This window comes from Lonchura striata, chromosome 5 (genome assembly GCF_046129695.1).
Source record: "Lonchura striata isolate bLonStr1 chromosome 5, bLonStr1.mat, whole genome shotgun sequence".
Classification (NCBI taxonomy): domain Eukaryota; kingdom Metazoa; phylum Chordata; class Aves; order Passeriformes; family Estrildidae; genus Lonchura; species Lonchura striata.
In genome coordinates, this window is record NC_134607.1 from 66479987 (window position 1) to 66503210 (window position 23224).

At 42.4% G+C, this 23224-nt stretch overlaps 2 protein-coding genes across 11 annotated transcripts in view; one reads left to right on the plus strand and one right to left on the minus strand.

The window, feature by feature from the left end:
* Positions 1 to 3753, plus strand: part of FRMD4A (FERM domain containing 4A) — a 356772-nt gene extending 353019 nt beyond the window's left edge. For all 9 annotated transcript variants that reach the window (XM_021531010.2, XM_077783672.1, XM_021531005.2 and 6 more), the window contains one exon: positions 2 to 3753. In XM_021531010.2, the coding sequence (XP_021386685.1) occupies positions 2 to 104 (103 nt within the window). In that variant the 3' untranslated portion in view covers positions 105 to 3753. The remainder of the gene's footprint in view (position 1) is intronic.
* A 3210-nt stretch (positions 3754 to 6963) lies between these two features.
* PRPF18 (pre-mRNA processing factor 18) lies at positions 6964 to 21659 on the minus strand. Of its 2 annotated transcripts, XM_021531001.2 has the most exons (11): positions 21537 to 21659; positions 20355 to 20432; positions 20196 to 20222; positions 17344 to 17448; positions 15980 to 16093; positions 14070 to 14216; positions 12312 to 12380; positions 11422 to 11562; positions 10900 to 10971; positions 8610 to 8765; positions 6964 to 7589 (listed from the first exon to the last, which is right to left on the minus strand). In XM_021531001.2, the coding sequence occupies exons 1-11, from the start codon at positions 21600 to 21602 to the stop codon at positions 7509 to 7511; spliced, it is 1056 nt and encodes a 351-aa protein (XP_021386676.1). In that variant the 5' UTR covers positions 21603 to 21659; the 3' UTR covers positions 6964 to 7508. The 2 variants fall into 2 exon arrangements, with proteins under 2 accessions (XP_021386676.1, XP_021386677.1); XM_021531002.2 differs by lacking the exon at positions 20196 to 20222.
* Positions 21660 to 23224: the final 1565 nt, after the last annotated feature.

The window sequence follows — 23224 nt, forward strand, 5'->3', positions numbered from 1 at the left end:
GGAACTACAATGATAGCTGTTTCCTGGACTCTCCCCTCTATCCAGAATTAGCAGATGTCCAGTGGTATGGGCAGGAAAAAGCCAAGCCTGGAACTCTAGTGTGAACCCCTGACCTCAAGTTAATCACATCAATGCCATTCTGAGATCACCTCACTGCCTCTCATTTGCCTTACCCAGATGCACTGTCACGCAGCACCAGCTTCAACTCTAAGCACTTTTTCCACGATGCAATTCAAGACAACACTTAAGGAACACTGGCCCTGAGACATCCACCACGGCAGCGGCGGAGCGCGGCATATCCCACTGCCAGACGGGTGCCCGTCCCTCCCACGGCCACGGGGCAGGGGTGGAGAGGAGCAGCCACCTGAAGAGTCAGTTTCAAATTTGGGTTTGCTATGAAACCATAGAAGCCTTTCAAGGCTCATATCAAAGATTAGTGTTCCACTAACAGCAGCAAGAGTTCCATGACCTGCAAGCTGAAGCCAACAGCATTAGTTTGAAGGGGGTGGGAATAAGACAGAGGCTGAAAATCGAGACCATATTCCTGAAAGTGCATCTGTTCTGAAACACTAAATCCCATCACTTCAGAGACTTGTCAGTCTCACAATCAGGTCAGCACTGCCAAAGATCTCCACACCACTGTTGGCAGGATGAGTTGCTCAGCAAGTTCTAGCTACAAGAATATCTCTCTTCTTTAATTTGATGGCAGACACAACCACCCCCTGCAAAATGGCATTTCCTTCTTCATTTGGAGTCCACCTACATGCAAGCAAAAGAACCCCTTGTGCTGCAGACACACCAGAGGTCTGGGCTGGTATCACAGCATCACTGTCTGCGAGCCACTCTTGAACTGGACAGACAAGGTTTAAAAGGCATCACCTAAAGCAGAGGCAAGTACTGCACTCACAGCATCTCTGTGGCTGGCACAGAGTGCCCACCAATACATGGAGAGGTTAGGAATTGGTTGTTTTGATACAGATAAAAATTGCCAAAAAAACCTTTCCACGAGCAGACACAGCCAATAAATTGGAATCTATTTCTGCACAAAGCGTTAACGTGAAATCCAAGGGAAAGCACATCGCGATCGACCTGACACGGCCAAGCGGCGTTCACATATTGGTTCCACTCCTCTTCCCTTCATTAGCACCAGTGTAGCAAAGGGCTCGTCACCCGTGTGCTGCCGTGTGGGAGGACTGGTCTGTCAGGAAGCAGGAAGGCTCCTGGAGCAGGGTTGGACAACCAGCAGACAGGCAAAACTTCCCCTTGCAAGAGAGAGAGGGGGCAGCGACCGAGCGAGGCATCGGACGCGAGCGGGAGCTGCCTGCGGCCACCAAACGGAGCAGCACGAACGCGGCCTGGAAGGAGCTGCAAGTTTACACATACTTTAGAGCAATGCTTTATACATGTCAAGCCATGGAACTTTCAAAGGCCTCAAAGACACTTTTTTAACGAACAAGTGCACAATCTAGGTGGATGTTGAAGCTGGCACGTCTTAGTCTTCACTGCGGTGCTATGCTGTTTTTATTGCCACTTGATGGGGGCGGGCGCCCGGCCTTCCCCCGTCGGTGCGTGCAAATGATGATTTCCTATGGGAAAGGCATTAAAAGAAACGGCTGGAGGGGGTTACTTTGTGAAAAGCAGAAACTGAAGTTAGCTTTAGTTTAAGGAAAAAGGAAAAAAAAAAAGTGTGAGTGTGTGTGTGTGTGTGAGAGTGTGTGTGTGTGCGTTCTAAGAATAACAACAGCGTCTACCAGACAAAGTAGAGCGAAACGTTTCAAATTAAACACCGCAACTTGGGGGGCTGCCACGCCTTTTGGTATTAAGATTGCTGGAAAACTGCATTCCAGGCTTTAAAAGAGAATGGGTTCTGTGTAATTAGGCTTTGAAAAACAATGGGGTTCCTAAACATTAATGCAAGCAGCTCATGCCAATTCCTTTCTGCAGCTCACACCAGAAGTGTTGGCTTTGGTTCCCTGCACTGCTGCTTTGCATCACTGGTGAGGTGGGGAGGAGGCCATGCAGAGATAAAGCAGAAAGGCTGTTAATTCTCCAGGGAAACCTGGGGCAGAGCCAGGATTGGATGGGGCAAAAGGCCAGGCTGGGGCTCTGAGCAACCTGGTCTAGTGGAAGGTGTCCCTGCCCCATGGCAGGGGTTGGAACCAGATGATGTCACTTCCAATACAAACCCTTCCATAATGCTATGATAAGGAAACTCTCTTATGTTCCCACATGAAGTATAAATAAATTATCCCTCTGAAAAACAAAAACACTGGCAAAGAGTGTACAAAGGTGACCACACAAACTTTGTGCTTCTGGGCCTCCCTGAAGCATCACCCGGGAGCACAGTGCACCGTGACAGTAATTGAAGCCTTACTTTCAATTCTGGAAGAACAGCCAGTGGTGAGATTGCAGCCTTTATCTGTTCATTCAAAAAGCTGTTTTCACCATCTCTTTGTGCTTTGGGGTCTTTAACATGGGAATTATTTCAAGCTCCTAATTGGATTTTTATCTGGATAAGAGATAGTACTGATTAATGACATTTACTGATAAAATTTGGTAGCTGAAGTAAAAGGATTAAATAACGACCAAATTAAGCTACAGAAAATAATTTAGCCCAAGGATTTTTAGGGGCTCTGAGCAACTGTCTGTTTTCTTTTTAATTTCCCTGGTAAGTGGTTTGGGTTTTTTTTTTCTTTATTGTGTACTTTCTTTTAATTAAAAAGAATTCAACAACAGCGGCACTATGAGGCCTCTGGGCACTACAGAAAGAAACATTAATTCCTCCAAGACCAGCTCTGCAGTTTTGCAGCAAAGGTTAAAAGGTGGCAGCCCTGAAATTAGGGGGGAAAAATAAAAATATTTAGCCTGAATTGCAAACAGGCTGGAGTGGAGAAAAAGCTTTCTAAAAACGGATTGAGTTTTGCTTTGTGTTCTGCTTTTCTGGTTTGCAATCAAGGCACATGTGAGCAGCCAGTCTGGTAGTAAAGACAGATTAAGTAAAACAGGTTTTACTGTTTAGCTCAATTCAATTAAACACAAATGTACATAAAATGTTAATCATATGAGATTAACATATTTAAGTATAACACGGAGGGGCATATACATAGCTATTATAGACAAGCACTTGACTACCAACTTAACCCCTCCTTTTCTTTTTTATTTGTCAAGGCTCCATCTGCCATGAAGCCACAACCGCGTTCAGTCTGTGTGTCTGACACTCCCTCTGTGTGGGCAGGAGCCGGGGACGGTCCCTGCAGGGCCGTGCTGGGAGGCAGGGTTTATTTTTAAATTATATTATATGCAGTCGAGTGTTGAAAATGTTGAAACAGTCCAATTTGTTTTCACTCTGTATTAGTTTTAGTTTCAGGCATAGCCGATCCCCATTCAGGTGCTATCAGATGACCAGTTACTGCTTAGTTAACTAGATGTAAAGTTTTACATATATATTAATGTCAATAGTTTTATTACAAGTTGTGTAAAATGGACTCTCTAGTTTAAAAAAAAGGAAAAAAAAAAAAAGAAAAAAATTAGGTCTCTCCTGAAATTGACTTTAGAGCATGGAAAATGATTTTACTGGATTCTGTTCAACTGTAATCAAGGAAAAAAATATGTATGTTGTAGAAAAAGTTGCAGAATTAAAAAAAAATCTGCTTTTAATTTATTCTTTTTGTATTAAGAATTTGTATAGTTACCTTTACATTTTGCAAAACGGTGTTGTCAACACTTCCTTATTAAAGCATTTTCAAAATGAAACCTCGCCATGGTCTCTTTGGGAGGGCAGAGCCCAGACAATCCTTACCACTGCTAGAGATGGTGGCTCCAGATGTGTGCACAGCTGGCCAGGGTGTCCATGAGGGACCTGCTCCTTGGCTGATTGCAGGAAACACTGGCATTCCCCCAAAAAGTCCATCCTTTAGAGATCCCTGAGGACTCAGCACCCAGCAGATCCATGCTGCCTCCATGCCATCTTCTCCCCAGCACTGGTCCCAGGGGCTCAGGAGGACCAAGAGTGTGACTGATGTCCCACCACTGTGGGAAGCAAAGGCACAAGTAATATTTACTTCCAACACTTGAAATAACTCCAACAACTTGAAACAACTAAAACTAACGCTCACTTACATGGATTGGATGCCAAGTTTCTGCAAGGCTGTTTCAGCAATGCCAACAGCTGTGGGACAGGCTTCAGCACTGTCCCCATGCTCCAAGGAAGTGCCTGCTTGGCGACTTCACAAGGGAACTCACTCCAAGGGGCTGCTCTAGCTCAGTAGGGCAGCAGTGACCCCTGCACAGGGTTAGGGACCTCACCTGACATCACTGGTGTCCCCTCTGTGGGCAGCAGTGACCCCTTTGGCCACGCAGCACCCCTCAAAACCACAGGCAGCTTCCAACAGCCACAGTCTCACATGGGGTCTCCCACATTTCCCAGTGCTTCCTGCTCCTTCCATTTACTCCCACTGTCCAGGGAGCCTCTTCCCCTTCCAGCACCTCCTGTACCATCCACCCCATACCCCTCACATCCCTCAGGGAGCCACCAGTGGTAGCAGCCCAGAGCCAGGCAGCCCCTGTGACCATCACCCAGCACTGCCAAGTGGGGAACCATTGCCTGCAGTAAATCCCCAGGAGGGTCTGGGATGGACCAAACAGCCACAGCAAAGGTTCTCAAACACCTCCTGAACTCTGGGACCTTGGCTCAGATTTCTTGACATGACTCCAGTAGTGCTGCAGGTCGCTCTTCACCACCTCAGGAGCAGGATGCTCTGAAAGCTGCTCCAGATCTGGCACCAGCACTGCCCACCTTGCACCACATTATGTTCTCATCCCCTGAGCCCAGGAGTCAGAGCACTCCCTTCCCCCTGAAAAGTGAAGCCACTTAACCCCAATCAGGTTCATTCCTTGGATTAGTGGTGGTGGTGGCATGGCAGCCAGCTGAAGAGGAGCCCAGTTCCTCCATTAAAATGATCCTACATACATCTACCCTAAGAACCTTTCCAGCAGCACAAATAGCAAATAGGGAATTTAATTTCACCGCCACCAGGCACAATAATACCAGTACCAGGCAGGTACTAATAGTTTTAGAGTTCACCTTGCACAGGCCCTTCCACAGCCATGCTTGGGAAAGGGCCAGGGACTGCAACAAATAACCAGGGGCATTGAAGTCCCAAAACCACTGCAGACACCTCTATGGCGAACTCATGACTTCATCCTAAGGCTTACAAGTCTTAGGATTCAGCAGAGTTATTTCCGCCTAATGCAAGAATTATCAGAAATAAACATCTGGAAAAGCCTAGAGGGAAAAGTAAATTACTAAACTGAAACATACCCTCCCTACAAAAAAAAAAAAAAAAACCAACCCAAACTGTCAAGCAATGTGACAGCTGCACCACACCCACTCCTCCCTAAACTAGACTGAGGGTTGGGATTTTTTTGGCTAAGAGGCATTATTAACTATTTGATCACGGTCTGGTAGCTGCAATTTGGGGCCATCCAGCTGCAAAGAGCCTCCAACCGATGATGAAAAGCAGCTGCTGTAACAGCGTCCCCCTGGCCCCCGTCCCCCGAGGACCAGAGCTGGCTCTCACGTGCTGGACAGCTGGAAATTCTTACACTGATACGCCGTGAGAAAGCAGCTCCCAGCTCCTCAGTTCCCCACACAGCACCATTCCATGGATTGCAAGGGGATAAAGTTCTTCCGTCGTGGGATTCATTCAGGCGAGGCAGCTGTATTTCAGGGACTGTCAGCAAGGAGGCACATTGCTTAAACTGCATTCCTTAAAACCTGATCAGAATAAGACATTCCAACCTCAAATTCACATCCCTACAGGAGGTGCATCCCCACTCAAACCAGCTCTCAGGGTACCATTAAAATTCTCCTCAATAATTAGCTCCAAGGCAGGAAGGAAAAATCCATCTAGCACTATTACAGATCCCCTAAGGAATCCACTTCCCACTAAAGCAGACGTTACAATGCTCCTTAAACCATCTCTTGGCTACTCACTTGCTGCAGTTTCCAGGGAAATTACAGCTCTTCTGAACAAGGGACAATATTGTCCCTCAATTATTTACAGAGTTCAAAACCAAGGTCAAGATAAAGATTTAGAAACAGTTCAGGAAACCGTCTGGGCGGGGAGAGGGATAAAGTTGCAGTGTTACAAATGTTTCCGCTGTAATAACGCCCCCAAAGAGAATCTGGACAGAGCACTTCAAAGAAAATCACCAGCAAGCACTGCTAATGAAACTCTTCCATGCTCTTGACATCTGCCCAGCTGCTCCCCACAAATCCCCATCTCCTCCCCAAAGAGACAGTGAGGTCTCATCAGCCTCATTTTGCTACTTCTAAACTCTAAGCTCTTGACATTTTCTCTGGGGTCAAACACTCCAGACTGAAAATCTCCTGTGTCCAAAGAAGCACTTCAGAATCTAAGGGAGTCTGCAGAAAAACCTGAATTTCTCCAAGATACTCCTCATGCCCCAGTACCTCTCCCTGTGCCACAGGACACTGAGAACACCCAAGGGAGACAAGTCACTCCTTGAGAAGAGGGCTCCAGTTCCTGCTCCAAGCTGCCAGTTGAGGTGAGCACCCAGACAAACCCATTCAATGGAATTTCTTCAGGAAGTGGTTCTGCACAAAACTAACAAAGTTTCAATATTCCACTGTTTATGCAGAATAAGATACCATCATTCCCATGAGTTTTCTCACCATTCCCAGTCAGGATACACAATGGTAAAGATTTGTGGCTGCTAAAAATACTGTTCATGGTCATGGGAGGTCCCAATTTTCTCTGCAATGCCCAGCAGATCGAAAATTTTCTCCAGATGTATAAAGATGGAATTTGAAAGCCTCAAGAGCCGTAAGATTACTTCCCCCAAGCCCAGAAGGTTTATATTAAAAATGTCGTTACCAAAAAAAAAAAAAAAAAAGCCAAATCAGATGCATTCAAGATCAAAAACTCTTTGCACTGAGGCTGAGAAATATATAAACCTTTTTTTTTTATTCCTGATAAATACCACATGAAAGATTAGCCAATAAAGTCTTTATATTTACAGAAATAACCAAGATTCAGATTCAACTGCTTCCCTCTAATCATCTCCTCACATCAGTCTCCAATGCAAAAGCAGCCAAAAATTTCCACATATGCTCCTTGCAGGGCTGAGACTCACCTAAAGCTCTAAAATATGGGAAACGGTTCAATCTGCACAGTTCCCTGAATAACAAACTGAAATAAAAACAGTTGTCATGTGAATTATCCCGTGGTCATTATCTTGGTCTTAAACTCTTCAAAACCCATCCCTCTGCTGTACATTGGATGTGTTCAGCAAAAAGCACAGATTTCAAAATAAACCTAAATAAATGGGGCTTGGAAAAAGGAAGCTGTAAAAAAACGTTTTTGCTTTTTTTTTGCAAAGCCCACCCCAAGTTCTTGTTGGTGTTCAGGCTCAAAGTCTGCCTCTTCCACCCTCTCTGGGTGTTGGAGACTGAAATGTGAGTCCACCCTGGCCCCTGCAGAGCCTCACAGCGCGTTGTACTCCACACATTTGGATGGGTCTGTTGGGAAGTGCTTCTGGCAAATGGTCATGAGTCTCTTCAGCCCCTAAGAATCAACAAAGCAAGGACAATTCTGTAATAAGGCTGCAGCTGTTGAACAAGTTTAATACAGTATTCTTAAGCTTAACAAGAAGAATTAAAAAGAAAAGGACTCTATTTTGAGGTTGGGATTTTTATTTTGGTAGTTATTCTGTTTAAAGTTTGAGGTTCTCTTCAATATTAGAGGAGTTTGTGTGGCATAATCAAAAAGGCTACAGCTTCAATCCCACCTGGTAAGATTCACAGTGAAGGATCACAGCAATTCTTTAATCTTTATCACCAAGGGAGCAAATGATATATCATAATTAAAGATATTTTCAAGAAAGCTGAATATTAAAATTCATTCTAAAGAGCAAAAAGTAATTTCAAAACAAGCTGCAGAGCCAAGGCAAGAATCAAACACTTCTCAGGAGAACTGTGGACATAGGACATCACAAATGGAAACTGAAGCAATTAAGGAGAAAGACAGAATGCAGATTTTTCAGTTCTTTCAAACCATCAATTGCAAAAAACCAACATGACAGGAGCCCTGTGATTACTTTCTTTCAAGTCACACAGAAAAGTCTGACAAAGAAAACCAACTGCTGTGGTGGAAGTGTAATTTTGCCATCTTAGAGTACAGTGTCACTGCTGAGTCATGTCCCTGTCAAATTCCTGAATTTATTAATTAATGCATTTATCAGTTGCAGAAGTAGTCAGAAGTACTGAATTTTACAGTATTAAATTCTGTGCATGTTTAAAGCACAAGTTAAGCAGTGAGAGGCCTCAGGAGAATCAAGCCTGTCTTCACAGCTGCTTTGGTGTTCATGCACCATCACAGCAGCTCAGAAAAACCCATTAGACTGTTCCTGGCCCAGCACTGAAGAGCCTTCAGGTCCAGGATGAGCTACTGTTAATTGGATGTTACGCTTGGCACAAACTAAACCTGTCCATTTCTGGGACCCTTTTACCACATCACCTGACACTGATGTTTCTCAAGGATCCCCCTACACAAGCAGACCCGTTGGATTGCCAAAGCTGACATTACCTGTATGTATTTCCTCTGAGTTTCGTCATTGAGCACGTGGGCCACGTGCTTGGAGAAAATCTTCTCGCGCCCCGTGCGCGCGTGGATGCCGACCATGGTGACGCCGATGGGCCAGGGAGCGTTGCCAATGGCCATCTGCAGGTAGGCATCGTTGGCCTGGAGAGGGAAGGGCAGCACTGAGCACCACAGCAACTGCACCACACAAAGCATTTTTGCTCTGCCAGGTGCAGTGAAACCCCCATTCCAGTCTCTCTGATCCGATGTCACAGCGTGGTATTAACCAACTGCACAACGCACCTTCCCACATGGAAGGACTATGGACTTTCCTTATGAAAAAAAATAACTGGATAAGGCAGTCTGGTTACCTTGACCAAAACTAAGGTTTACTGGGATTATGTTCAACTCAACCATCTCTGGTTAAATAAGGTTACATTTGCAACCATGCTTAAGGCCAGAGCAGTAGCAGGAGTAAATCAATCAGCAAGTTCCTCATCAAGAGCACAGGTCCTGTTTTAAAGCTGTAACAGAAAACATTCCTGGGGAAAAACAGGGATAAAACTCAAATGGAAGATTAACAGAAAGAAAGGCAGAAAGGAAGAGAAGTATAGAGCTTACAAAAACCCAACATAACAACTGAGAACCAGCAAGTGACAGACACAATTACAGAAAAAACGTGAAGGATGTGGAACAGGACATTCCTTCTCTATTAGAGAGCAGCAACAAAACTCACTGATAAAGAGTTCATTTATCACCTCCTATTCAGAAACTGGACAATAAGAAGCAGCAATCATGACCAGTGGGTGAAGATTCTTTCCAGGTAGCACTGAACAAACTGGGAGGTGAATAATGAACAAGGCAGGGGTGGCAGACAGAGCTAAAAGCAAGCCTGAAGAGAGGACAGAGCTTAGTCATCGCCTGCATGAGGCAGAATCTGAACAGTCTTAGTCAAATACCTATTTGCTGACTTAAATATACTTTTGTGATTAAATAGTATGTGAACATGCAATTAAAGACCCTTGCAGGAGTGTCACAAAAGGGTTAATTAAGGCTGAATGGACAACTTGCATTCTGGCACTTGTCTGATGTCAACACGTTGATTTCAAAATTAAAATCTTCCAAGCTTTTCAACTAACAAAGCAGCAAGAATTTGTGGCTAACAGTATTCACTAGGGTGCACAAAGCAAGCAGCAGGCAAAAAGAGACAGAAGACAAGAGTAGGCAAAAAGAGGCAATCCTCTTAGGAAGTAAAATTAAAAAGGATGGGAGTATCTGTAAAAGCATAAGCCTAATGTAAAAAAAGCAAAAACAAAACAAGAAAATATCCAAATGTGTACTCAAGTAATCCAAAATCTCTGTGAGGTTTACTTAAAGGCAAGCACCTCCAGGAGAAAGAAGCACTGCTGATTCACCCAGAGATACACCACATTCCTGCATGCTCATTAGTCTGAGACGGTATTGGAAAGGGAATTTCCACATAATGATGACAACCAAGAGAAAAAAATGCTTCAAAATAAAATCCCACTATCCTACATCCCACTGTTCCAAATGATTTGGATTACATTTGCCTTAGGCCATACAAAGTTTTTTTCAGCATCAAAAGCAAATTTGCTTGCTTACTTGACAAATTATGCCAAATCCTCACAAGAATAGTAAGAAATACCAGAAATTTGAAGGCAAAAGCTCAGTTTCCTCTACATATACAAGCTGCTTCAGCAAATGCTATTGGTATTTCAATTTCTGAAGGTGAATAAAACCTAATAGTGCCTTTGATCTTGTGTCCCAAAGTACTTCTGCCTCCTGCAGTGTGCAGACTTCATCCAAAAAATCTTCCCATTAACTTACTTCAACCTTACCAGGCCACTTAATATGAGTGTAGACAAAGAAAGGGACATTGCCTCATATTCAATAACTCAGTCTGCCTCAATTAATTCCTAATTAATTAATCATCAACAGCCTATTACTGTTCAATATTTTCACTTAACCTTAGAATATCAGATTTCCCCTTGAGGAATGCCTCTGCAACTTAACATACCCATCTCTGTGAAAAATTTTCTTCATGTTTACAAAACTGTGCAGTTTCATGAACCTCAAAAGATCTTCTGTCAGGCTGTGGATCAAACACTACTTAGAGCCTAACATTTCACATTCATTTTTCATTTTGTTGGGATAGATGTTGTATTTCCAGCTATGCATCTTCAAAATGAAAAAAAAAAATATGGGAATGCTGAAGCAATAAACTCCATCTTTTATAACCAGACAGCATGAACATGACGGAAAAGTACAGACGTACCTTCACGTATTCTCTTTGCAACATAAATTTAATAATATCTGTTATTGATTCTTTGATGTCTGCAGGAAGTGTCTACAGGAGAGAGGGGAAAGGAAAAAAAAGACATTTACTTCAGAACAGCAGCTCAGGAAAATCATCTTACTCAGCATTTATGCAAAGTTTAGCAACTACTCTTGCTTGAGGAGTTTCACAAAGGAAAACACGTTAAATATTCAGATGAAGGATCTGAAGAGCAGAGGTTAACCAGTTACACCTGGTAGCTGATGGCAAAGTGCAAAATGCAACCCCAATTTTCTGTCACGTTTGCAACCCAGGGAGCAGGTGCTGCTTTAAACAGCTGGAAAAGCAGTGGGTGGGCAGATTTCACTGATGAAGTCAGAACTGGGTGTCAGGAGCTCTAGATACAGAAACTGTGACCAACTCATGCTCTCTCCTTCAGCGAGGCTAGCAGTGGCCTGGAAAGGGCCCTGATGCTGGGTATTGGGAAAGCAAAGGCTGCAGTGGCATTAGGAGGGGACTCACCCTCTTGCGCAGCTTCCTGAAGAGCGGGCGCAGGTAGGACTCGGTCTGCTTCTGAGTGGCGCTGTTCAGCTTCCCCTGCACGCCCCGCTTCACGTAGTCCTCTCTGGCATTCAGCTCCTTGGCCCAAACTCCCAGCAGGAACTGCAGGGAGCAAGCACATCAGTGTCATGGTGCCATCTAGTGACTTCCCGGCACATCAGGCAGAGCAGAGGGCTAAGCAAGCAAGGCGATCTGAGTTTTTTTGAGAAATCTTGAGTTAAGAAAGTGAAACCTTTTTCAGAAGGATAGGTAAGGAGAGACAGGAACAACTCTCTTATCTTAAATGTGCACACGCAAATTACAGCTTCAACTCTTGCTGTGACTTTGCTTACCACAACAGTTACACAGGCAGTGGTTGACTGGGCTGAGAGGCAACACAGGTTTTTTGTCAGGAAACAAGGAAACAATTTCCTGCCATCCACTTGAACCTGTGGACTTCCTTTAAAACTCTCTAATTTCACTAACAGTATTAGGTGACATTCCAATTCAGCTTGCACTACTCCAAGGAAACTCCTCCAAAGGTTTTGATGCCACAGTACCACACAGAGGCAACTACAAACAACTGCCTCAAATATCACACGAAAATCAAAACCGTATTTATTTTGTCTGGAAAAGCAGGACCAGATTTTGAAGAATGCTGCTCTCCCAAGAACTCTTTCCCACATCTGGCACAAGTCACTGTTGTGACTAACAAAGGCTGTGGAGTGCCAAGCATTTCAAAAAAAACACATCTCGCACATAACATGTGAGATTTTCCTCACAAGCAGCTGAAACCTACCCTTCTACTCTTGAAATGCATCTGCATGGCAGTAATAATATGATACAACTACAGAATAATTAGAATTTGTTACCTTCAAGAACTTTGTTATGATGTCCATATCATAGTGATCATCACCCCGTCCTAAGGATTCTCCCAAAGCCTGGAAGGGAAAAAAGGGCCATTATTTCTACTTTGTCTAGTCTGCCAGCACCACCACAGCAGAGCATAATTCACTGCACCACAAACTGCAATAAATTCCACAAGAAATCCCAAACACTGGTCATGAAACAGCTACAAATGCTACTGAAATTCATTCATCTATTACAAACATTTACATCACAATGGCAATATGATTATTTCTGAAAAGTCAATGCAACAGTAATTCTTCAGTCATTAACTACTAAATTATTGGCATAATTAGCAGCTGTCTGACAGCATTGTATTAAGGGGAACTATGGGTGCACTGCATTTTTTGAGATCCCCAAAGCCATCAATTAACCTACTTATTTTGTTATGCTATTTCAATTCTCTGATATACTGGGGCTTTTTATCATTTAATTGCAACTGTGAATTTGAGGGAACAAAATTTTAAAAAAAACCCAAAACCAAGCAACAAACACAAAAAAAGCCCAGCTATATGCTCCAATACTCCACCATCCTGCCAAAACCTCAAAACTGTAATACTAACAGTGTAAGTTTTATAAACATTTTCCAGTAGGTATAGATCGATTTATAATTAATTTCCATTGCCCTCATGTTTCCAAAGTGAGTTTTATTTTAAAACATCTCCTAGATTTGGAGTCAAACTCAATGTAAGCCTTTATGCTCAAGGCAATACAGCTAAAGTAATATAAAATGAAGATGTGGTGTTTACAAACTTTTTCAAAAAAGATTGCTTGCATGGCTCAAACTAAGCCTGCCCTACTACCACAGAAAGGTGCTATTTTGATAGCTAACAGATCAATAAAATGCAGCTCCAATACAACTGCTGCTATCCACTCTGGCACTGCAGTTATTTTAAACCAGAACCCCTGGCAGCTTAACAAAAAACCCAGAGTATTTCTTAATAATAATGTATTCACTTCAGCTTTCAGTTATAAATCGTATTATTTCTTAAACACCCTTTTGGAAGGATGTTATGAAGATTAACTCTTGCAAAGAGTTTTGAAGATTAAGGGTAAAAGTCTTCAGCTCAAGTTAATGTGCTTTTCAAAATATTATCCTGAAATACCAGGTGCTGAATGCATTTCCTGGCACTCACTCTCTACTCACTCACACAAACACCACAGGGTTCTTTCAGAACAGAGCAGCCATTTGCACTCAAGGTTCTGGGACACATTATTTCTGCACTTATATTTCCTGTGGTCTGCCTACTTCTGATGCTCACTTTTTTTTGTCCTAGATGTTTTCATATCAGATGTTCTTTCTGTGTGTCTATTTTTCAGAGTCCTCCTTCCTTGCATAGGGAAAATTAATTAGTACTGACCTTATTACCCTCTCAACTATTCATTGGAAAGGCTTTGGCATTTATGACCAGGTAATGTATTGGAATTAAATTCTCTCCTTCTGAAATCTCGGAGAATGAATCTTTACTGTATCTGTCTTTGCAGGCAACACCTGACCCCTTTGGGACGAAGTGCTGTAAACAAAGACTACTTGAGTTTTCATTTGTCTCTTGTGGGCACCTACAGTGCAACTCCAGGCTTGGAAACCTAAATTTTCTCCTTATGAATACTTCAAAACATCTAAGTCAGCTGCTGAAAAGAAGACAACTTTGTCTAAACAATCCCGAAGCTTTCTCACAGCAACATGATATATCTAACATCCTTAATCATGACCTAGCCCATACTTCTAGTTCTTCAATAGTAGTGTTCTCTTCATGGACTTTCAGGTCATTTTGGGAGTCATCATCTCCTGCTTCTTGGCCACCCACAATTTCATTCAGATACTGCTGATCAATCTTATCCAAAGCAGCCTTCAGGTCATTTCTCAGGCCCTAGAAAACAGGGGAAAAAAATACTAGTTTATAAAATACCCTCAAGTAAATAAAAGCAGTTCAGTACTGTCACAGTGAGCATCTAACTTCTGTTTAAGGTGCAAATTTTGTAAAAACACATATAAGGGTTTAGTATTGTTAGAATTTAACTGAACTCCAAGAACATTTTTTGCTTCAGCACTTAACAAAAAGCAGATGCATGAACTTCTGAAACGTGCATACATATGAAAAATACTTTTTACAGTATCTTCACCAAAAACAAAAAAGGCTGGAGGATGGAATCAGCCTCTAGGATTTTCTTCATCTTCTCCAAGCAATGCACTGAACCACCCCAAAACAAATGAAAACCAGACCACAATCATCATCAGCTCTACAAGTCTTCACATCTGCCCTGAAAATAGTTGTAAATAAGTCTCATTCCTTCAGTGCCAGACATAATAACATTGTTTCCTTTTATTACAAATTACTTAAACATAGCAGAATGTTTTATTAGACTCACTGCTTAAAACCCTCCACTTTAGAAGAGGTGACTAAAAAAACCAAAATCAGTTTAAAACCATATATATATAAATTAAAAGGTTCTTTCAAATAGAACACAAAATTTGCCTTAACCACAGCTGAAGGATTTGCCTTCTCATCGTGAGACATAAAATATACAGCTCTATAAAGGAGTATGACATTTCTTACCCTCACATAAATTCAGCCACTCCACAGGGAATGGATATGCACAGTTACTTCCCCTCTTCCATCATCATACTCAGCTGTCTGGAGCATTTCTATTAATCATTTAGTTACTCTAAAAATGTCTGAACCACGAGGCTCATTGACTAAGCAACATGCAGAATCCCCCTAGACAGCAACAGGAGTGACTGAAACATGTAACAAAAATCCAGCACAACTCTATTTGTGGGCTCTCTATTTCCTAATCCTGCTCCTGTGATCGATGTCGCTGGAAGGGAAGCTTTCATTAGCAGAGCTTCTATTTCTAGATCTGTTTATCTTTATTTTTAAGACTTGGAGAGGAAAAAGCTTCCCTTTTATGGGCAGCCCCAGGAAAGACATTTAAAACAATTCAGTTTGGCACAAATTAGGGAAGAAAATGCAAATTGTCACTCTGTTAGTACAGCTGTAAATTTGCTTAACAGTGAATGGAAAAGAAGCCCTAACTGTATCTCCCCATTTAACTGATCATTCCTTAAGACAAAATGAATAAATTAATTAAATCTTCAAGTCAGTTTTTGAGCTAATGGCTACTTTAAAGGGAAAGGGGGAAAAATTATACTTCCATAACAAGTTATAGCTCTGTAATCTAGGGATTTGAAAAATCATTATATCCCAGAGAGAAAATATGCAGTTCTGCTCTTAGTTACCTGTGCCTTCTCAGGGGTGCACATAATCACAATACAGGATTATTGTAACAGTAAATGACTGTTCTCTGCTCATTAAAAAAGCAGGGGCAGAACAAGCTGGAATATTAATGCCACCTGAAGACCCTTTTTCCAAATGACAAGGGCCTGGTAGGTTTCTAGAGCAGAACTCTGTAACTTAATCATAATTGTGCTCAAAACACTGATATTTAACATAGTTTCTCAGAAAAAAAAAAGAAAAAAAAAAAAAAAGAGACAAGAGCCCATATTCCCTTTGCTGTCTATCACTCCCTCCTCCTGAAAATTAACAGTTAGTAAAAAATTATTTTCAGTAACTTTTCTAGGGTTACTTATTCATTACCCCACCACAAATAAGTAACTAAGAGCCAGGCTTACCTTGTTCACTTCAGGTGCAAGAATTTCTATTTTTCTCAGACGTTGAAATGCATCATAATCTGTTTCTCCAAACAGCCTGATGGGCTCACCCCTCTCTCGTAACCTCCTGATAACCTGAAAAGAATCAAAGCACTCCCTGACTAATAAAGGAAGCAAAATAAAATCCAGAATGACAGATTTATTTACTTTGCTTAGAATAACAAGCTGAGCTGGACTGGAGAGGAAATGGCAATATTTTAAGCAGTAGAAAAATGTTCCAGACACTTTACAATCTAAATATAAAATTCCCACGGTATTTCAGTGAAAGGTCATTCTAAATATTACTCATCCAAATTTTGCATAAAATCTTAGGCTGTTTGATACAGCCAAACTTGTTCCTGTTCTGACTTGTTCAAACAAATATACAAAAAAATAATCCCTCTGGCAGAGCTTAAAGACCATTTTCAAAATCACAAAGGAACTTGACAATAATCTCACTCACCTATTTGTCTTGGCAATAAAAATATTAACTGGGCTGAAGGTTGTCCCAGCACATCTACGAGATGATCTGCTGAAAATCCCCATCATTAAGCATTTGGGAAATATGAGGTCCCAAAATCTAATGGGATAGTTACTTTAAAAGTAGATATAGCAGAAGTGAAAAAGCCGCCCTCAACTTGATTCAAACCTCAAACCATACACAAAACCAACAACCCCCATCACAAGCCCTGTAAAAACCTGAATATCCTGACCAATTAAGGGAAGGCGTGACATGCTTGGATGACCTCAGCTGTGAATTTCAATATTTCCAAGATTAAAGTGCATTCTGTACTTCTGAACTTCCTGCTTCTGCTCTGGGGTGTGGATCTGTTTGTGAACTTAAATCCACATAAGACATTTTTATCCTTAGAAAAAGCACAGAACATCCCAGCTGCTCTAGCTTTAGGACTGTTTCCTCTAGAGGCTAATGTGAACTTCCAAAACTTGATTTCTAAATTTGTGCTCAGACCAACAAGTTACAAAGAAAAGACGCTCAGGGAAAAATAAGTCTTGGAAAAAGTCAGCATGCCATCTTCAGTGCTATCCAATAATAATGCTGATATTCAGGGTATCTCTCTGAAAGAACTGCAAAATGTTACAAAACATCTGTGTAAATCCCTGTAACAGAGAGGTTCTACCCATCTCTACCTCCCTATGCATTCAATTGGACAGCAGAGCCCTGGTAAGCAAAGATGATCATTAACTGCTGACTGCAAAAATGGAAGCTTATTATTAAATAAAACTGCTATAAAAAGTACAGTTAACTAGATAAAACAGCCCTAACAAGAAATTCCATGTGTATTTGCTGTAAACTCAAGGAGTCAGTTTATGGTTTTTGACTTTACCTCCTGTCTGGAAAGAGTCATTGGTAACTTTTCCTCTGCTAGTTCAAGTTCCAGCACTGGATTTGATGTAGCCAGTGGTTTCTCCTCCTCTTCCTGCTGCTGTACCTACATTCAACAAACAAAGTTACTCATCTGCAATGGAAACAAGCTCAGATATTGATGAGAAATGATGGCAAGAACTCTGGAACACAGACTTTAGTATGACAATATAAATCTTTAGTTTCATAGTTTTATGGTCCATAATTGCATCTCACAAAACAATAAAAGTTCTTGATAGTATCAGTAATTAACTAACACTTCTGCAGGTTGCAGGAAGCACTCTCTCCAGCAAACAGAAAGGACAATTGCTGAAGTTTGGCTGTCACTTTAGCAGGCAGATGCCAGCACTGGTGCCAAAAATAGCAAATCCACCCTCTGCCTGTTGATTGCTGCCCCTGTTCCATCCCCCCTACTCATGCAAGACCATTTGCATCAATGTGTGATGAACCAGAAGGGGGAAATTATTCAAACAGAAAATACTCTGACAAACACAAATACTGTTCCCAGCCTGCTTCACTTCCTCATCCAGCTCCCCAGGACCAGCACATGCACAGACAGAAGGAAGGAAAACCCCAGAGCAGGGTGAGAGTGGAGCTGCTTTTTTCAGGTTCACTGTCAGTTACAGTGTTTATTGCCTAAAGCTTCAGCAAGCTGAGCACAGTTGGCAGTGATCCATAGTTTCTGTTGGGTTTTGAGAGGTAATACACCTCTCCAACCTTGTTTTAGGTATTGCACCTCACCTCTCTAACAACCTTGCCAGTTTCTTACGGGTAAAAAAAAAAAAAAAAAAAAAAAAAAAAAGAAAAACCAAAAAAGACACAACTCCTCATAGGAACAGGATATCTTTAACAACTCCTCTTAGTCTAAAAGAAGGTCCCTGAATCAAAGAGAGCATCCCTTCTTCATTATTCAGTATTTTAATAATGCAAAATAACTCTTTGATCAAAGTAACTCTGAGACAGCAGCCATGTAACTACAGCTCCCTGTATAAGCTCATATTCAACACTTCTGACAGCAGGAGCAGATTGCTGGTGGTAAATATTCCTATAATAAGGAAACCTCTTCAGTGCTCAGTCATATCTTGTTTATTCTTAATTTATTTCCTTTCTGTACTTGTTAAAAGGGAAACAATCCAATGAATGCTAGAGCAGCCTGCAGCATTCCCTGTGCATGGGCAGCCTTTATTTGGGTTGATCAATCTGAGGAAGAAATTTTTTTTTTTAATTTTTAATAGGCTTTTTATTCTTTCAGGACACAGTGCCAGCCTTGCTCAGGTGTCAGTGTGACTCCATGTGGTTGGCAGAAACCACCCCTGGGGCTTCAGCTACAAGATTCAGCAATTTCAGATGTACAAATCTACATTCAATGCTGTATTAGCAAACAGAAAAAATCAATCCTACAAATACAGATGTTTGGAATGAACAAGGGAAAGGCAATTATATCAATGTTTAACACATAAAGGGAGGGGTAAATAAAATTTCCATCAATGCAGGGAAGGAAGAATTGACAGAGGACAGAAAATATGGAAGAATGGTGTAAATTTTTTTTTAATATATTCCCAAAGAAGAAAGATACATACAAGTTTTAACTTACAAACATTCTTGAAATCATAAAGAGATAGCAGAACTGGAAGAAAATATTTGATCCATTCTGTCAGCTGGACTCCAAGTTATAAGCAGTATCTCTACCTCTGTTACTTTTGTTTCAGTGCTTTCTTCAAGCAAGTGAAATTATTCCAACTTATTAAATCTAAGCAAAGTAAAAAAGCACCTGCATTTAAAAGGAAATTAGTCTGTGTTCCATGTCTCATTAACAGAGTAAAGAACAAATGCAGAAATCTGGGAGGCTCTAAAAAGGTACTAAATTTAACAAAGTAACTTATTTTAAAACCATTGTCAGGGCTGCATTTCATGCCCAAACTGGTGTTGCAGCAGCACAGGTAACTCCAACCACATCAGGTTCTGAAGAATTCAAGTTAATGCTCCAAAGGCATCAGGCAGCCATTTGCACTTGGAAGAGCAGCTGGATTCACAGAGCTTTCCCATAACTTTATGCTGCGCATTCCGAGAATCATTTTGGCATTGATGTTCAAATATGCACAAACAGATCAAGGTTTCAGAATAAGTCACTAACTGGGTAAAGGTCACTGGAAAACAAAGCTCCTATTTGTGCCCTCTAACAGCAAACAAGATTATGAAACTGTCTTCCTCAGGGAATGCATCCTCCCTCCCTCCCAGACACCCCGTCAGGCAGGCAGGCAGGCACACACACACTTGTAAAAGACAACAACATTCTTTCCATTTCAGTAAACTCTTGCCCTGACACCATTACAAGGCAGATAAAGCCTTCCAGATCACCCATTTGTTGCAAAATGCACCCAAGGTTACCAATTGTTTCTCATATTTTGCCAGCAAGAACATAAATGCTGTTGTTGCACAGCTTCAGTGCTGGGTGGTTAACGGTCAAAATACAAATACAAATTTAGGAGAGTTGGCAGATCTTTTTAATGCACACCCACACTATACTGATTTCTTTTGCACATTTTGTCAATGAAGATCAGATAAAATTATCCAAATGTATCCATTTTTCTCAGTAAGGGGAGGAAGGTGGCTATATCAGATCCAGTGTTCATGCCTAACAGCACAATTTATAAGAAAGGAAGACAAGCTTTGATCCCGAGCCACTTCATGCTTTCCACAAATAAAAACAAACAAACAAAAAAGAAACAAAAACCAAACCATAACACCAACTTAAGTTAACTGTACGTCATGCATATTTTTTCCTGCATTGAAAATGGTTTTGGAAAGTCATACCTCTCCAGGTGGCTTCTCATTTACAGGCTAATGTATAACATTAACAGATTGAACAAAGAACAACAATTATCATTAACAACATTGATATTGTTGATTTAAAAAAAAAAAATGCAGACTTCAAAATAAACACACCAAGTCCTGGAAGAACAATTTCCATACCTTGTAGCCACATCTCTGGAAGTAGGCCTCCTCCTCCTTTTTAGCTAGCTCACTGCGTTTGAAATACTTCTTATTTCCCTAAAAGAGAGGAGAGCTGTTACCAGTTCACAGTTTTGCATGGTTGAGCAAAAATGGCCCAAACTTTCTTCCTTGGCTTGGTGAATCCAGCTATGTCCTTTCCCAGAGATGCCTAGTTGGAAGCACCTCTGAAATCAGCAATATAGAGTTACTTTGCAGGACATAGATATAAGCAGAGTTAAAAATACAATGTGCTTGCCAGCACTTCAGAAAACCCAAGTTTTCTGTCACGTAAGGCCTTGGTGGTCTCTGGTGTAAAGCTTGACTTCAGATGTGCACAACCAGGCCCAGGCTGTTTAGATAAACCATACTAAACACATCATTTGACATTAAATCAAGAGGGTGGGAGAGATCACCTTTATACACAGTATTTTATAAGCTTGCTTGGAGGAGCTTTGTAAAAATATGCCTGGAAAGATATTCCAGACACACAACAGCTGGAAAATGTAGCCACCCCAAAGCATTTCCTTGATTAGTACAAACTACAACTTCTTCCTTCACGCTTTGCTTGACGTACAACAGCCTCTGACTGCAGCTCCCTCCTTCAGCCTGATGCCAAAATGCAAAATTAGACACCCCTGAAAGGGGCTCTGCTGTACTGTGGGGTTTTTGGGCACACACACCCTGCCCGGGTATGGGGTTTTTAGGCACACACACCCTGCCCGGGTATGGGGTTTTTAGGCACACACACCCTGCCAGAGCATGGGGTTTTTAGACACACACACCCTGCCCGGGTATGGGGTTTTTGGGCGCACACACACAGCTCACACCCTGCAGGGGAAGGACAGAACGCGGCCGTGGGGAGGAAACAAACCACACTCTGCTCACCAAAGTTCGCACTGACTTTTCTCGTCTCTCGGTGCCAGAAACAAACGAAACCAGCCCCAAGAGCCCATGGAGCACAGCGAGGCTGAAGCCAGGCTGCGCCTGCGCCCCCAGACCCCTCCGGGCTCCAGCCCGATCCCGGCCTGGCTCATCCCGGCCTTGGGAACCCGGCCCTGGGCCGCTCCGCGCCCCCTTCCCCGGCCCATCCCGGGCCGCTCCCGCCTCACCCCCGGGCCCACAGCCCGGGCAGCTCCTGGTGTCCATGCCGGCCGCCCTCACCCCCAGCAGCTCCTTCTCCTCCAGCTGCTGGCGCTTCCTGCTGATCTCCCGCTTCAGGATGTCCATGGCGGCCTCGGGAAGCAGCGCAGGAAAACAACGCCGTCACTTCCGGGGAGGCCGCGCCGCCGCGCCGCGCCCCCTGGCGGCTGGGAGGACCGCGTCGGGCCCGTCGGCCGGGTGACGGGAGATGGGTCCGGGATGTGCCAGGGCACGGACTGGATAGCGGGAAAATTCCCTCAGTGTCTGTGTGATCTCACACTGTTCTTGGAAGCAGATTACTTAAAGTGATACACAGACAGTATAACGACAGTAATTATGAGACACAGCCAAAATACAGCTGCTTTGTATCAAGGAATGTGGCAAAAGAGGTGAAATAAATTATTTTTACATGGGTCTTTCCTGGTTTTACAAAAGGGTGCTTGACAGGTTCTTTAAAGAGAGTCTGCGTGCAATTTATTCAGCTGTCTTTTCTGTTTAGCTTGAAAAATCTTTGGGGAAAAGTCTCTCTGACTGTGTTTGTACAGTGCCTCATGCAATGGGCCTTGGTTGCAGATGACAGCTAATATCAGATAAATCATGGCCAGGTAAAAATTCTTCTTCAAAAGTTCTATCAAGCACTGGGACAGGCTGTCCAGGGAAGTGGTGGAGTCACCATCCTGGCAGGCATTTAAAAGATGTGTAGATATGGGACGTGGAGATGTGGTTATTGGTGGACTTAGCAGGGTTAATGATTAGATTTGATGTTTTAAGGTCTTTTCCAAGCTATATGATTTAATGAGGCTGGTTACTGGCCAGCCACACGGGGTGCAAATGCCATGTAGGAAGGTGGGTTGTCCGTGATGTCTGATATCTGCTTCCTTCAAGCCTTGAGGACTGTGGGAGCTGGTAGGGACTGAGCTCCTTAGTGTGCACATCCCAGAGCTAAATGCTTTTGTCATTAGCTACTCAGCATTTGTGACACAGGTACTATCATCAAGAAATCTCTTGTTTTCCTTTTTTACATTATTTTCTCCAGCTATTTCCATCTTGTGGCTTGTAAAGTCCAAAGAGTCCAGAAAACACTTTGAAGAATGAGTAAGAACTCCTCTCAGGTTTTTTTTCACCTTTAAGTCCTCACAGATTTCCTCCTTGTCTTTTCTCATGGTAAGCTCCATTGCTTCAGTAGCTGTTTTGGAGAGTTGTAATCACAACTGGCTTTTCACACACTTTAGGACAACCTGAGCCCTTCCTTGTAGAAAATGGCACAGTGGTTTATAGGGGTTGTTTAACGCCAGGCTGGAGGGTTTGGATTTAGAAGTCGTGCACTGCTTTACCTCAGGCCTGAATGCAATTGCTTTGCAATGAGGAAAGAGGAACAGCCTCCTACGCTTCTCATAGCTCTCTAAAAGGAAATTATATCACATCTGATGGTGATAGCATCCAAGAATGTCTCTGTATGAGTCCTGGGGGAATGTGCCCACATTTGGGTAAGGACTTACATTGGGAGGCTATAGGAATACTCTGTAGTGGGCTTTAGGGTAAATGAATCCAGATGCTTGTATTAGAGTGCCAGCTGCCCCATTGTTTTACTCTAGAGTACACACAACCTTAGGCCTTGCTTCATTTCCTGCTCCAGCCTGACACCGGCCTGGTTTTGGCAGGGATACAGGTAATTTTCTTCCTAGTACCTAGTGCAGTTCTGTGGTTTG